The 16266-nt window shown below is 39.1% G+C and overlaps 1 protein-coding gene across 1 annotated transcript in view; it reads left to right on the plus strand.

Annotated features, from left to right (window-relative positions):
* CPS1 (carbamoyl-phosphate synthase 1) overlaps positions 1–16266 on the plus strand; it is a 98908-nt gene that overhangs the window by 71501 nt on the left and 11141 nt on the right. The window contains exons 29-33 of the mRNA XM_073646611.1: positions 1099–1176; positions 2841–2948; positions 6935–7024; positions 13801–13971; positions 14045–14119. Of these exons, the coding sequence (XP_073502712.1) occupies positions 1099–1176; positions 2841–2948; positions 6935–7024; positions 13801–13971; positions 14045–14119 (522 nt within the window). The remainder of the gene's footprint in view (positions 1–1098; positions 1177–2840; positions 2949–6934; positions 7025–13800; positions 13972–14044; positions 14120–16266) is intronic.

Consider the following 16266-nt stretch of genomic DNA (forward strand, 5'->3'; position numbering starts at 1 on the left):
ACGATCTTGTCTCTGATGGCCTTGGAATGCTCCTTTGTCTTTCCCATGTTGACCATGTCTGAGTGCTGTTCACAAGTTTGGGGAGGGTCTTAAATAGTCAGAAAAGGCTGGCAAAAGAGATCTTTAATCCACACATGTGAAGCTCATTATTCTTGGTGCCTGAACTACTTCTTAATACTTTTGGGGGACCAAACAGAATTCTTGTGGTTTGAGGGGTTGAATTATAAATGACACTCTGAATTAACTTTTAACGTTTTAAAAAAAAAAAAAAAAAAAAAAAAAATTTGCTGCAGCGCATTTCCCACTTCCAGGCTGATCTACAGTACAAATGTCACAATGCCAAGTTAATTCCGCATGTGTCAACCAGCTAAATCTGCAGGGGGTTGAATACTACTTGTAGGCACTGTGTATATATATATAGATATATGAATCTCCAAAGCTGCTTGCTGCCTGCCACTGTATATATGTATGTATATATGTTTGTATATATTTATATATAATATCACATACACACATACTTATTTTTTGTAGAAACGTTTCAATAAAATTACACATAGAAATATTACTAGAAAGTACCTCTTGAAGTACCCACATGCGAACGGTTTGTACTGGTATATCGATGCCTTAAACTCTTATATATAATTCATAGTTAACTGGCAACAAAATGTTCACATCTTGCCAGCTCTTAAGTAATGTACCTTATCTTCATATTACACTTTTTTGGTACGAGTAAGGGGTTTTATGCATTTAAAGAACATCCTGTGAAGTTCTAACTCAGAAGATGAAAGTGTCTTTAAACACTCTCAGGGTGGTTTAGTAGGAAGAAAAGTATTTATGTGGAAGCAGGTTTGATCTGAGAAAGTCTTATAGTGAGTGATGCAAGTTCTCCGCTACTGGAGATTGACAAGATCAACTATCAGAAGATCTGAGAAAGGAGATGGCAGCTTTCCCAAGTAACATCTGGGTACTTTATTTCTCAGCCATATGGGTCTTTAAATAAATTTTTTACACAAGAGTGTTATATTTTCTTATATCACAGATCCAAGCTGCATATATTTTGTGCAAAGACTAAACTTTGTTGGAATATTATCTTTGCAGGCGCACCCAGTGGTGATCACCAAGTTCATTGAAGGAGCACGAGAAGTGGAAATGGATGCTGTTGCAAAAGAAGGCCGTGTAAGTAGTTATGCTAATCTGATAGTTATGTAAAAGCTATTTTTCTGCAAGTCATTAATGGGACAAATAGGAGTTAGATATGCAAGTATCTTCTTCACATAGGAAGATAGTACCTATTGGAAGTAACTATCATAGTCAAGTCAATATCAACCTTCTAAAGAGCCTTGACACATGACTTTGAATCCTTACTTCCTGCTCTTTTCCTCTATCAAGAGGCCATTTGCATATTTAATTTTCCAGAGGAGCATTGCATGGCCTAGAAGTCTTCGTACACCAACTTGGCACTCTCTGCATGGAGAAACTATACCAAATAGGGATTACGACTACTATTAATACATTGGCACAGTTGTCATAAGGGCTTACAATAGTTGCACCTTCCAGTCTCCAGTTATAGTAGGCAGAGCAGCTCAGGGGTCAAACTACCAATTTACTGCAGAGCTTTGTTTGATGGAAAAACTATCAGTTATGACATGTAATAACCATCAGAAAGTGAACTATGTAAAACAGATATCAGATAATTCCTTCCTACTCAGGGCCAGATAATGGCAGATACCCTAGGGCCTTCAGCACATTAAGAACCAAAAAGTCTAAATTGCCAATCATGATGGCCATTTAGTAATCCTCTCCTGCTGGTACATGGTAGAGAGGTGGAGGGACAGCTTTTGAAGTCTAAAGGAATCACTGACATATGAGTCTGCTAACCTCCGATGTTCTTCAGTGGAGATGGCCATGTTCATGTTCAGCCAATGCTTCCACATGGCACGCATCTGCCGTAACGCTTGAAGCAAGGTATGGATCAAAGAAGTAGGATGAGGGCTCTACTAACCTTAATCCAACAGATTATGTCAATGTTAATTGACATCAAACCAGTTCTGACTCTTTATAGACTCCCATATAGAGGATCTGTCAGTTTTCATGACATGTCTATTTTAATAAATAATAATTCTGCAGTTTCTTATCTTAGAATTTTGCTCTATGTTATTCCTCTTAGAAATTTATGAACAAATTGACAACTGGGTGTTACCCATTGGGTAACAATCTGACAATAACAAATCAGTGCTAATAGTGTCAGGCTGTGCAGATACACCTCAATCAAATAGGGGAATGGTAACATCCAGTTGTCAATTTTTAAAAAAATATTCAGTAGTAATTATTAAAGCAGGCATGTCAGGATAGGTTTCATATGTCTTTTTTTATCCCCTCCAATAACTTAAATAATTCAGATATTACCCTAATAATGGTATTTATGTTTGACACCTACAGAATCAACTCGAGAATAATGGAATAGAAAGATGTAGTTCTAATTACTTATGTAATATTTTAAAGGTCTTATGTCCAACCTATATATATAGTTCCTACCATGACTTTTATTAAAAGTTGGAACCAGGAGCATGTTGGAACATCTCCGCTGACTCATGTTAATGTTATTCATGTCGTCCGGAGGAGCTCTGTCATTACAGATCACTAACTGCTGGCCGCGCATTGCTTTCTGTTATCCAAATGGAACTGTTACATTTCTGTTTTGTAATTACAAGGTTTCTTACAGTTGTGAAAGCTTCATTAGGGAATGTAGCTTGAGAGGCTTCCGGATTGCCAGTTGGACAACCGTGCACATGATGAACCAGAAAAGTCAGTTGTAATCTGAATTATTTTCATTTGTGTAGGTCATTTGTAATGCTATTTCAGAGCATGTGGAGGATGCTGGAGTCCACTCAGGAGATGCTACTCTTATGATTCCCACACAGACTATCAGCCAGGGGGCACTTGAAAAGGTAAAGTGGCATTTATTTCCTTGTGATTGAAAGAGAAAATTAAAATCTAATAATTATAAAGCAATCTAAGTCCAACTCCAAATATACTCATTTGTGCATCTGGCAGTGGCCCCATTCCTCATTTATGTAGTTTGGCTTTGCTTATTTCACTATTATTAGGACTCTGACACATTTTTTGAGCCCAAAGTAGAGACTTCAGAATGTGCCCCATTAGACTACAGGTCATATACAATGGCATTGCCACAATGAGTGCTGGTTGCTGATATAGCAAGTGGGTAGCTGCTCGTTTAGTAACGCTTCCATGATTCAAGAGGGTTTTATATGAACAATCATTCGTATATTCATTCATACAAAATTTTTTACATTATTGTTTGCAGCACATCCCTTGTGTACTTGATAGAATGTGCTGCTGACAAACAAAGACCTCTAGGTCAACATAAAAGATGTAATAAATTAATAGAAAATATCGCTGAGCACTTGATTGCTGGACCTGTTTACAATGGGCAATGATGGGGAACGAAGGTTAGCATAGACCATCCTTCCATCAAAATGCCATTTACTCCTTGAATTTCATTGTGAGAGTTTTTGGATGAACAACCATTCATTAAATTCTGTCCTCGCCTTTCACATTTATCCATAGCTTTATTATTTCCAATTTCTCCTTTCTTACAACTGCCCAACCTTCTCAACCCTGCCTGACATATTAGAAGTAAGGCTTAGGGTGTGCTTACATTGAGTCTTTTTGTTGAGTTTTTGGAGCAGAAACTGAGAAGAAACTTTCCACAATCCTCCAAATCTCAAAACTACTCAAAAACGTTGAGTTCCCACTCAGTTTCCGCTCCAACAAATCTGTAAAAAACGCAATGTGAACATACTCTTATAACTCGGATGAGTGCTATCTGGTAAAATAATGTTATACTATGGGGTCGTGCTGATCTGCCAGTGGATCCACAAATCAGAAGACACTTACCTATTAAAGTCTATGTCATCCACATGCAGACTCAAACAATGGAGAAGATGGAGAAATTAAGTTCTCCATCATCTCCACACTTGTGCTCCGATTTTCTCATGTGAGAGAATCAGATCACACTAAGCTGACATTCTGCTCAAGCTCGGATTGGAGTTTGACCAGAGTGTCATTAACATAATCGATCCGATTCTCTTGCAGAGAGAATAGACTCCCTTTAAGGCACACAATCATATATCAGCACAGAATGACTCCTCATACCAAGCACCGGTGCTCGGTCCACATTTAGGGTAGGGTCACATGACCATTTTCTCCACATCCAAGAAAAACGGTCTGATTATTCTGATCACTCTTTGATCAGTATTTGATCAGAGTGGCATCGGATTTTCTCGGTTCTCCACCTTCTCCAGTCAGTCATTCTATGAAAACTCGGATGTCACCGATAGACACTCAGATCAAAATCAGACGTGTCTCCAATTTTTTCTGTGGACCACTTGGTCTGAAGAAAAAAATCGGACATGTGCACAGCCCAATAAAATATCATAGGTATGAGTGCTATCCATGAAAACCACGAATAGTACTCATCCGAGAAAATTCTTGTGCACAAGCCCTAAGTGTGGCCAAACAGTTCAGTGCACCTCCGCACCCACTTGATTTCCATCTATCTCTGCCCACATTTAGCTCCTGGAAAGCCAGGACTGTCAACTAAGGAAGAGATAAGATGAAAAACAAGTAGGTGTGAATGTGCACTGAGCTGTTCAGCCATGACAAGGGTGCACCAAGCCCCCGTGCTTGGTTTGAACAGTCATTTTCTGTTGGCATGCTCTCTTTTAAGAAGAATCTGTCATTATAGCGGTACAGTAATCCGTTCACAAATGTGACTCTGAGGAGGCGAGCTCAGATTTCCCCTTTCTCATAAGTGAATAATGTATAGTACACTGTTATAAAACCAGAAGCATGACCACAATAGCAAACAATAGAGGAAGGGGGCAAAAAATCTACAGGGTTACTGACATAAACCTACACTTTTTAATACTGTAATACCAAATCAAGTAATTTAAAGAAGCAGGTTTAGTAATTTGATCCCGATTACTGAACCTGCATCTTAAAAATAAATGTTAATAACTAAAGTTCATTCAATAGAATATACAGTACATTTATATTTCAATAATATAAAATACACAGCTGAGCAGATTTCCCCTAATGTTAATTTCCAAAGTATTATGGATTCAGTGAGCAATCTCAACACTACAGCTCAATTACTTTCCCTCTTTGATTGATGCTGTTTTGTGCCTACATTTTTACCCCTGTGTTATGGTCAGTAGAAAACTGCAAAATATTACTCTGCTTGTCATGTAACAATCACAGTTTATTTACCTCCCCTAGACACATAGTGATGGCAGAAATAATGACATTTAAATTATATACTGAGGGAGCCAACAGATGTATAGTGACTTTAACAGATGTTCTGGACTTTACCCATGGCAGAGCTACTTGGCACTTGTAAACCAACCTCTTAAAAATGTAAGATGCATAAAATCGTGCCAATATAAATTATAGTTATCATCAGGAAAATGATAACATCTAAACTGTAGTCTGTTTTTTGGAGATTAGGTTCCAAAATACATCAACTATCTTTATACAGTATTTATATTTAGAGTAAGAATTAATAATGTTCACCAACAGCAACATCACATTGTAAGAGTTTTCTAAAGCGCATCCACATTCATAAGTATACAGACTGCTGAGCTTCAATCCCCAGTCCTGCATGTTCAGTGTCTGTACAGAGCGGCTTCTAGTCTTTTTTTGCATCTTAATGGGTTATTGCTAAAAAAGTAAACCATGACCCCAGTGATCCTAAGAATGGGGCTCTGCATCCCCATTCTGAATGAAGTATAGGTGCAAATGCTCAACCTCTGCTTTATACGTTGTCTATGTGACTACTGGAGAAAGCGATCTCACTGTGCCCCTATAGATTGAGGATAATAATTACCCCTTAAACCTTGATACCTGTACAATAATTTTAGAGAGAACCATTTGCAGGAGACTGTACACTTTCCCATGCAAACTGTGCTAACACTGTAAGGCTATGTGCATGCAATATCTTTTTGCATAGTTTTTTGGAGCACAAACTGAGCAAAATCTCCAAGTTTTTGTGGCAGAAAGCTATATGCACACTTAGTTTTTTGAGGAAGGTTTGGAGCAGAAACTAAGCGGAAACTTTCTAAATCCTCCTTAAAAACATTGAATTTATACGGAGTTTCTGCTCCAAAAAGTGAGCAAAATGACTTCATGTGCACATACCCTTAGGTTAAGTTCCCACAATGAGTTTGCAGCATCTTACAGTAGCAGCAAAGTGGATGAGATTTATAGAAATGTAATGGCCACAGTCCCTTTTCTTGTGCTGCATAAACTGAGCTGTGTGTGTTTGAAATCTGCAGCATGTCAATTTCTCTTGCTGGTACGCTGAGTTTTATATGCAGATTTTTCCCATAGAATTGTATTAGATGCAGAAAATCCGCAGATAAAAAACACACATGCAGTTTTAGTATGTTTTCACACCACGTGAAATACACACACGAAAAGATGCATAAAAAATGTGATTAAAACTCTTGCAAAAAAACTGCAATAAAAAAAAAATCTGCAAGTAACCTAGTGCAGAAATACAGAAAATCTGCAGCATCAAAAACTCACCAAACACTCCTCTTGGGAATGGAGCCAATACAGGGACATTAGGGGAGACAGGGTGATGCTAGATCAAACTAGGAGGTCTCTACTTTCTCCCCTTTCCCTAGAGTTTGGGCTCCCTTTCCTCCTTCCCTTTGTGTTGCACTAAGTCTTTCCCATTTACTTTTGGTAATTTATGCAAATATTTTAGCCTATGAAAACCCTTTTTAAATCAAACATCTAGGGCATAGATAGAGCTATCTGGTTGTATCACATCAAATTTGTCTCTCTACATACAGTACTAGAATGTAGAACTTCAGCACATATTGTATAACTTTGCTGTAATTTGCAGGTGAAAATTGCAACCAAGAAAATTGCAAATGCCTTTGCCATTTCTGGACCATTCAATGTGCAGTTCCTTGTGAGAGGAAATGATGTTCTGGTGAGTAAATAAAGTCATGATGACACATTGCATTCTACTGTAGCTGAACTTTTCAGTGATGTGATATACAAGGAGTCAATAAGGGCTGAATATTAAAGTAATAAATAACAAAATACTGGCACTAAATGTACTGAAACATTGTGAACCAAGCCACTTTGATTAATTTGAAAATATTATTATCTCTTTAAAATTAACCACTGGTCCAAATGTAATTAATAATTCAATTCAACTGACTGGATATAGGCAGGATTGTTTGCAGTTAGCCAGGCTTAATCTAATCCTCATATTTAAATGTAACAATTAAACAAATCAAAACAAGAAACCCCACTACAGTGTTTATTGGAGAACGCTATGTGATAATCAAAGGATACAGTCTAGAGAGAAAAAGAAAGATTCAAAGTTGTGAAAAAGGACCTAAGACAATCGTTAAGTCACCCAAGTTTGGGTGCCATCTCCAAATTGCACAAAATCTTGGGAGTGTCCTTTGATGGACCCAAAATTTCAATGTTTTGTTCACCAAGCCACTTAGTTATCGCTTTTGTTTTTTGACGTGGTGCTCCATGGAAAAAGTATTATTTATCATTAACTATCTTCTGAATCTTTGGGATAAGTTGCTCTTGGAGGGTCTTTAGATACCATTCTTTATTCTTGGCACTGTTATTAGCCAAAACTGTGAGTGAACCTTTAGATGAAAAAGCAACCTCACACATGAATGGTCTCAAGATGCATTAATATTGGCATGACACAAGACAGTCTGTCCTTGATATTTTTATGGAGAGCAGTGGTTTCTTTGCTGCCCTTTGTGACACCAGTCCAGCCTTCAGAAATCATTGCCTAACTGTACGTGCAGATTCACTGACACATGTCTGCTGCCATTTCTTAGCAAACTCTGCTCTGGTGTTCAACCGATCCAGTACCTAAATCCTCTTTAGGAGATGGTTCTTACAGTTGGTGGACTATCTTGTGCATCCTGATGTTTTCTTCACAGCAACGGAACTTCTCTCTTTGAAGTTCTTGATGATCTGGTAAACTGTTGATTAAAGGGCAATTTTACAAGCAGTAATGTCCTTGCCTGTAAAGCCCTGTTGAATAAAAGCGATAATGATGGCATGTGTTTAGTTGGAAGTAACCATGGTTAACAGAAGACAATTATTTCAAGCACTATCTCTAGTGTTGAGCGAGTATGTTCTATTAACCCTTTCGCCGAGTATGCTCAGGCCGAGCTCCGAGTATTTATAGCTGCTCGGTGATAAGGTTAAATCGCTCCCGTGTGCATGATTTGCAACTGTTTGACAGCTTTATTACATGTGAGGAATGTCTATTTCTTACACATTCCTCACATGTAATAAAGCTGTCAAACAGTTGCAAATCATGCACACGGGAGCGATTTAACCTTATCACAGAGCAGCTATAAATACTCGGAGTTCGGCCCGAGCATACTCGGACAGAACATACTCACTCAACCCTAACTATCTCCCTTTAAAGGGAATATGTCAGTAGGTTTTTCCTATGTAATCTGAAGACAGCATGAGATAGAGGCTGAAACACAGAATTCAGGATGTGTCACTTGTCAACATGTGTGTGCTGTTTACTAACTGTGAGGGATTTATCACTAAGAGATTAACATAAGCACCTCACTGTCTATGGACTTTGCACACAGAAAATTTTGGTGTGGGTGGGGTTAGCATTCTCAGCTCTGCTTCATTCTAAATCTAAAAACTGATTGTGTCAGAATGGTTGCACCCAGTAAACTAAGTGATACAGCATTGGATTCAGCTTCTATTTGCCTACATCATGCTGATCTCAGATAAGGTAGCAAAAATCTGCTGACTGATTGCCTTTAAAGTAACCAATCTGCTCTTATGATTCAATCAGCATAGCGGAGTGATATCGGATGCTTTATTCTTATTCAAAATTACTCCTAAGCGAGATCACGGAAGTAATTTAAGCAGGTTATTTTGTGGCAGGGATACAATATGTGGATATATCTTTTTTTTTTATTAAGTTTATTTTTATTCCAAGAAATGACTTTGCAATTTTTTTGCAATTCATCTGATCACTGTTCATAACAATCTAGACTTAAATGGGTTGCCCACTACTAGGACAACCCCTTCTTAAACTAAATGTAGGCCCCAATGAAATTATAAAGCCTATACTCACCTCTCTTGCTGACTCTGTTCCAGTGGTGTCGGCTCTTGTGCGGTCCCGGGTCTGTGATGTTGTGGAATGACACGTTATGCCCGGCACCCAATCAGCGATGTCATCACTGTCCCCGCGTTCGAACAAACTGAGCATGAAGAGGAAGTCCGGGATCAGCTGCAGCCCTGGCTTCTTCTTCATGTTCGGTTAGTGCGAAGGCGGGGATAGTGATGCCAGTGCTGATTGGGCGCCGAGCATCACGTGTCATTCTACCGCATCAAAGTCCCAAGGCCGAGAGTGCCGACACCACTAGAAGAGAACCGGCACGGGAGGTGAGTATACGCTTTATTATTTTATCAGGGCCCAACATTTAGTTTAAAAAGGGGCTGTCCTAGTAGTGGACAACCCCTTTAATGCAAATTGCCACTATAAAAACTGAAGCAACAAACTCTGTGCAAACCAAAGTTTGTGTCAGTCTCAAAAATGTTGGTCACAACTATATACACAGGATAGATGATTACTTGCTGATCGATGGAGGTCCAACAACTAGGACCCCCTTTTCCCAAGAATGGGATGAAGCTGTAATTAAAAAGCATACTCCTGCTCTATTTATTGTCTATGACCTTACTGTATGTGGCTCACGACTCTCTGAGTCAAATGTGTCTCTCAAGGTTAAAAAAAGGTTGGAAACCACTAATCTATAAGAAGACACACTTTTCTGCAGTTTTATGGATTAATAGAGAATTATTATTTAGCAGCTGAGAGAGGAAAATAGCTTTCAATCAAATTGTTGTGTCTGTGAAAAAAATCGCATCCTCTTTTCAGGATGGTTCAGTTAATGCAGAGATTGACTAGTCTTCACTTGTATTCAGACACAAATTATTAAGAATAATTACAATGCTCATTTTTCAATTGCCATACTTATTTAATAAGGCTGGGTAGCCAAGTAATATTCAAACTCTGAACCATTCAGTAGTGAGTTCTGCAAGTCTTTTGGGATAATCTCAATTTATAAAGCAATCTAGTTCCATGTTGCTTCCTTCTCCTGTGTCTGCAGACAGATGTATGTGGGCTGCCTGCATAATACCAGCTTCTCTGCGCTTCGTCACTACACTATTGATCTGTCAATCACCATTCTGTGAGGAACTTGACAAGGCATTGATAAGTAAAGAGCCCCTATCAGACTGTATAATACAGTAATACCAGGGTGCTGTCACAAAGAGAACGTGTCACCTGTCACTATGTGCGTTGGTGTTAGATACAGATCAGAATCCTATAGGTGCTTGTTTGTTTTCTGCAAAATGTTCTGCTTAAAGTGGCAGTGTATTAAAAACATATGTGTACATACTTACACTCACACACTTACATGATAGGCTTATCATTGGTGGCCTCGCTGCTGACAACTCCTTACATCATCTGTTACTGGAGAAATTTTTCTTAGTGACTTATTTTCCCCTGGGTGACGTTGTGGGTAAAATAAATTCCCATCAGCACACCTCCAGTGGTCCATCTAAATCATAATTGTAAATTAGACACCAGAACTTAAACACAGCGTACTCTAAGAAACTTATATGTTCTACTTAGCGGCTTAATTTATTTGTAAGGACTTAGAAAAGTGTAGTGGAACTCCCTTTACTGGGAGAGCTAATTTGGGGTGAGAGATTCAAAAGATACCCACATCTGCCAGTGTTGGTCCAATTTGGAGTGATGCATCGGGAACAAGAACACACACAACCAGTACTTGTCAGTGTACAAGGCTTGTCCGCTCTCAGATACCAAGACACAAGTTTTTATTACACCCACAGGAAAAAGGGGAATAGCTAAGTACATTACCTAAAAAGGATATGTAATCTTCAAAAACAAAGGCGGTAAATCATGGATTCTGCTAGCTTCTCCCAAGAACTAGCTAAAAAACCCAACTCTCAATGTTACAACAATTTTAAACAAAGCTAACACCATGTCTTTTTGCCTTTATGAACAAGACATATAAAGCTACTATCCAATACAAAGTTATTAAAGCTAGATATGTAGCAATAAATAGTTTAAAAATAATCATAGCAAGCTATAAGTCTTAAAGGGTTATTCTCATTTTGCTAAATAGGCAAAAGTGCAAAGTGCTTGTAAAAATAAGCAACTTTGCAATTTACGTCTAATTAAAATCCTCTCCATTCTCAAGAACAGAGGGATTTTTAATTCTATAGTTTGCTGTTCATTGTCCAGGTTATCAGTGATTTCTGCTGTCTATCAGGAGGTGTTCAGTTTTTGGACGCACTATTCATTAGCTTACAGTATATCCTATTCTTAATAAGAATTTCTTAAAGGAGATTTCTCCTGCAGATTGAAGCTACACGCCAGCGTTTTTTTTCAGCGCTATAGTGGTGCTTCTAAACTTAGCTCCCTGCCCCTGTCTTATACTTAACTGTCATCATCTTTTTTTGGCGCCACTTCGGTACAGTGGCGCCATCTGGTGACCGTAGCTTCTGACTGGCCAGAAGTCAGAAGTTATGTGACAAACTCTGAATGCAAGTCTATGAGAGCCATAACAAGGCTCTCATAGACTTGTATTGAGTTGTGACCTCCGGCTCGCTCCAGAAAACACTGGACCGATCCGGGAAGTCACAAATTGCCAGAGACCAATGGAAGCTGTAGCGGTGTCGATAGAAGGTGAAAACGATGGCAGGTAAGTATGAGACTAAGTGCAGGTATTTTAGATTCAAAGCACCACTCCAACTCTGCATTAAAAAAACGCTGGAGTGGAGCTTTAACAGTTTAGGCTAGCAGCATGGCTGCAACCCTGGCCCGAACTGTATGCTCACAGATGCGGAAACAGGGCTTGGTTACTGAAAACCTCTGCAGATGATCATAGATAACCATTTTCATAGGCAAGGCGCGTGTGGTTTCAAGCTCTTTGCTTTAAAACCTGCAAGCACTGCTCTAAAGCTGACTAGATTGCTGGTCCTTGCCAGATCCTCGGATGCTGCATAGGCAAAGCTGGCTCTATTTGCAGCATCTGACAGTGCACAGTTTGAGCAAGCATTACAACCATGCCGCTGGCCCTGTTTCTCTGCAGGAGACAGACCATTACACAATTCATATATACTGTAGGATGTGCTGTAAGCTAAGGAATAATACTTTTAGCAGGGACTTAAAGGGAGCCTGTCATATCAAAAAACACTATTAACCTTCAGATATGCGGTTAATCTACAGGTTAATAGCATTCTAAAGATGTGCGGCTGCCGCACTGAAAACACGGTTGCTGGGAGGAAGTGAACTTTATTTCTCCCAGCTTTCAGTCCTAGAGGGGGGGTTAGCACTGCTCAGTAATTAATGAGCAGTGGCTGCAACCACAGACTGGCACTGACTGAGAGCTGGCTGTGTACTGATGCACTCCTGAGCTGGCTGTCGGTCAGTGCAGGGGCATGGTTACAGCCACCGCTCACACTGTACTGAGCTGTGACTGAACCCGCACTGGCCATGCTTCTATGACTGAAAGCTGGAGGCTGCCAGGAGGAATAATGTGAATTTCCTCCCGGTAACCGGGCTGTCAGTGCGGCAGCTGCATAGCTTTAAAATGCTATTCACCTACAGATTAACCCCATATCTGCAGGTTAATAGCATTTTGGGGCATCACTGGTTCCCTTTAAGAAGTACATATAAGTGAGAAAAGCAATTCACATTACTGTTATATTAACATAGAGATCAGTGATGATATCAAGATCCCTAATGTGACTAGTGTAGAGACAGTTGAATCCTTATTAGCAGAATTTCACATGGAGCCAGGATGTGTGCATCAACTACAGTACAAAGAACTTCATATTTTGTAAGTATCAATTGACTGACACAACTATATGTATCGGAGGTGTAACAAAAGAAGCCCATTTTCTCTAGGTTATTCTATATATTATTATTTTGTAGTTAGTAGTAGCAGTAGTAATTATTACTAAATCCTATTTCTACAGCTATTTCCAATATGGTGCTTCATCTCTTTTTACCCATGCACCAAAGATACAGATGACCATTTAGTTCTCGACGGTATGTTACTAACATGATGATTCCCTTGACTGCTGTAATGAGGAATGTAAAACATAACAGTCTGTAAATTTAATTGCAATAGAGGCTTTTGTTTCATAAAAGTCACTGCAACATTTTACAGATCGTTCAATTTCAGTTAGTAGCATCCATTAGTGGTCGAGAATAGATAGAAAATTGCAGACTTTAATTCCTACTCCAGCACTAGATGAGGGATAATTTTTATTTTAGGGAATACATTTACTATACAGTGAAATGGAAGCGAAGGGGCACTGAAATTACAGACTCAAAAGGTTGTAGTAGTTTCTGCGAATCAAAAGTATCATTCTGTATGAAATTGGATTGGATAGTCAAAATGACAGCCAGAAGGGTTCTTGTGTATAGACCCCAAGTGATCATATTTTTTCTGTAGAACCAATCATAGACTCATTATCCTCAGGACATATTGACCCACTTGCAGGATACTACAATTTTGCAGGTTAGACGGTTTTCTAAGAACACATTACTTGTAGAAACCTTTAAACCTTTACCAGTACCATAATAAATGTCTACACACTGAGAAACATATTTATTTGATTAGTTAATTTGCATCGTCTCTTTCTGACTAGGTGATTGAATGCAACCTGCGAGCCTCCCGTTCATTCCCATTTGTGTCCAAAACTTTGGGGGTTGACTTTATCGATGTCGCCACTAAAGTCATGATTGGAGAAAATATTGATGAGAGTCCTCTCCCAACATTAGAGAGCCCCATCGTCCCTGCAGATTATGTTGGCATCAAGGTGAGCATCATAGAGGAACATAATAAGGCAATACAATGCCATGTTCATGCTATTAATAACTATCTTTATACAGGCACCAATGTTCTCCTGGCCACGCTTGAGAGGAGCTGATCCAATTCTGCGCTGTGAGATGGCATCTACTGGTGAGGTAAATTTCACATCATAAATAATTTCCATACTGGAAGTTCTGATGACCGCTAATGAACTATTTAGGTATTTGGATCAAAAAATGTATTGATTTGTTATCTCTTCGTGTGATGCTGAGTCACTATTCACTGGCAAGCTGTAAGACAGGGTAGTCAGGAGGTCCGAGGTCAGATATCAGGAGGGCTCGTAGTACAGAGGAGTAAGTCAAAGGCGTGGTCGGGAAACAGTCCGGGGTCAAATGCCAGGAGGGTACGTCAAAACCAGGGGGTACAACTAAGGGATAGTCAGAGGTCAAATCCAGGGTCAGATGCCAGGAGGGTATGTCAAAACCAGAAGTGGGCATCCATAAGAATAGTTATGACAAATCCTACGGTTGGCAACAGGGTCAGAGGAAAGAGACACAGCTAAGCAAACACATCCAGCTAAGCAAAGCTACAACTGACACAGACTACTAGCAGCTAGTCAGCTAAATACCTTGCAAATGATTAAAGATGGGAGACACCTGGGGCAATGCCCACAGACTAAACCAGATAGGACAGCAGGGCGGTCAATCCAAATGCTGACAGCCTGGCACACTCTAGATTCCATAAAGCAGCTGAGCTGTCACTCACATCGTCCCTAGTAGTGTTGAGCAAATTTGTTCGGCATTTCAAATTCGGGTTCGTGTTCGGAATTCCGGCTTGTTCGCGCCAAAAAATCGACTGATTTGCAACGCTGTCATGCAGATAACATCTGAACTCCGAACACGAATTTGAAATGCCGAACAAATTCGCTCAACACTAGGCCACAGTCAGTTATGAAACCGTGACAGTTGGCCTAAAAAATAAAAAAGTAAAAACACCTGTTTTAATCAGGCCATATACATAAGATAGCTGTCAACAGAACATTCAATCGGCAGATACTTACTTCTTCCAATTCCCGCATACATATGAGCTCTAGGATCAGGCGCACATGGATGCGTTTTCAATTTCACTCCTGAAATCAGATTGGTTTTTAAAAATTTCTGATAGGTCCCCTTTAACATAATTAAACCATACCAAATTTGAGGTGAGATCCTATTTGAGTTTTCCTAATTTTACTGCATTTGAAAAAAGACAAACACATAAAAAAGGTTGAAGTACAAAATGAATTTGAGCAAATATAATAATCATTCAGAATAAACGCAAATAACAGTAAAGCACCACAGTTCCATCACATGTAATTCTAGTAAATAACTAGATAAATTCAGATAAGGGGAGCAGTAGATATGGACGAAGTTGGCAAATAAGGGATAAATGATCCCTAAATGGGATGTATAAGAATAAAAGGTATGAAAGTGAAGTTTGATTTGGTTGATAATAGAAGGCAGAGCTAGATGTAGAATAAAAAAGGAACAGCTAAAATTAGTAGATAATTGGCTCTTACATGATAGAAAAACATTTAATATTGTTTCTAGTTAGTCATTAAAGAGAATCTGTCACCAGGTTTTTGCTACCTCATCTGAGAGCAGTATAATGTAGAGACTGAGACCCTGATTCCAGTATTGTATCATTTAGTTTACTGGGTTCAGCAGTTGTGATACAATCAGAATTTTCAGAGCTGAGAAAGCTAACCCCGCCCACACCACAGCTTTCTGTGTACATTGTATAGTGACAGTGAGCTGCTTATCCATACTGGGGGAGTGGATGGACCAGAATGCACATGAGCTGTAGTCGTCTAGTGTTAATCTCCTGATGATAAAACACTCATGATATTGAAACAACAGCACAGAACCTCATAAGGTGCGCATCACTGAAATCAGTGTCTCAGCCCCTACACCATGCTGCTCTCAGATTACATAGCATAAAAGTATTTACACCAATTTTTCAAGTTAACACAGTACTGCAATATTATTTTTTATAATGTGTTATTGAAGATTGTAATAATGTATTAGAATTCATTTAAAGCTCCACTGCAGCATTTTTTTTATATATCACCACAAGAGTAATATCAAGAGTGTATGTTCTCTGTGTGTAGTAGAATACTTAGCAGTTTCCATCTTCTGCTGTTCTTGGCACCACTCCCGTCATCTTCTGCTAGTTGTGTCTAGCTGGATTGCTTCAGCTTTTGCAGGACTTCACTTCTCAATATAATTCTATAATTCCAAAACAATGTTCTCCTAGACTTATA

This window comes from Phyllobates terribilis, unplaced genomic scaffold (assembly GCF_046119375.1).
Source record: "Phyllobates terribilis strain yellow unplaced genomic scaffold, ASM4611937v1 Scaffold_9__5_contigs__length_417890890, whole genome shotgun sequence".
Classification (NCBI taxonomy): domain Eukaryota; kingdom Metazoa; phylum Chordata; class Amphibia; order Anura; family Dendrobatidae; genus Phyllobates; species Phyllobates terribilis.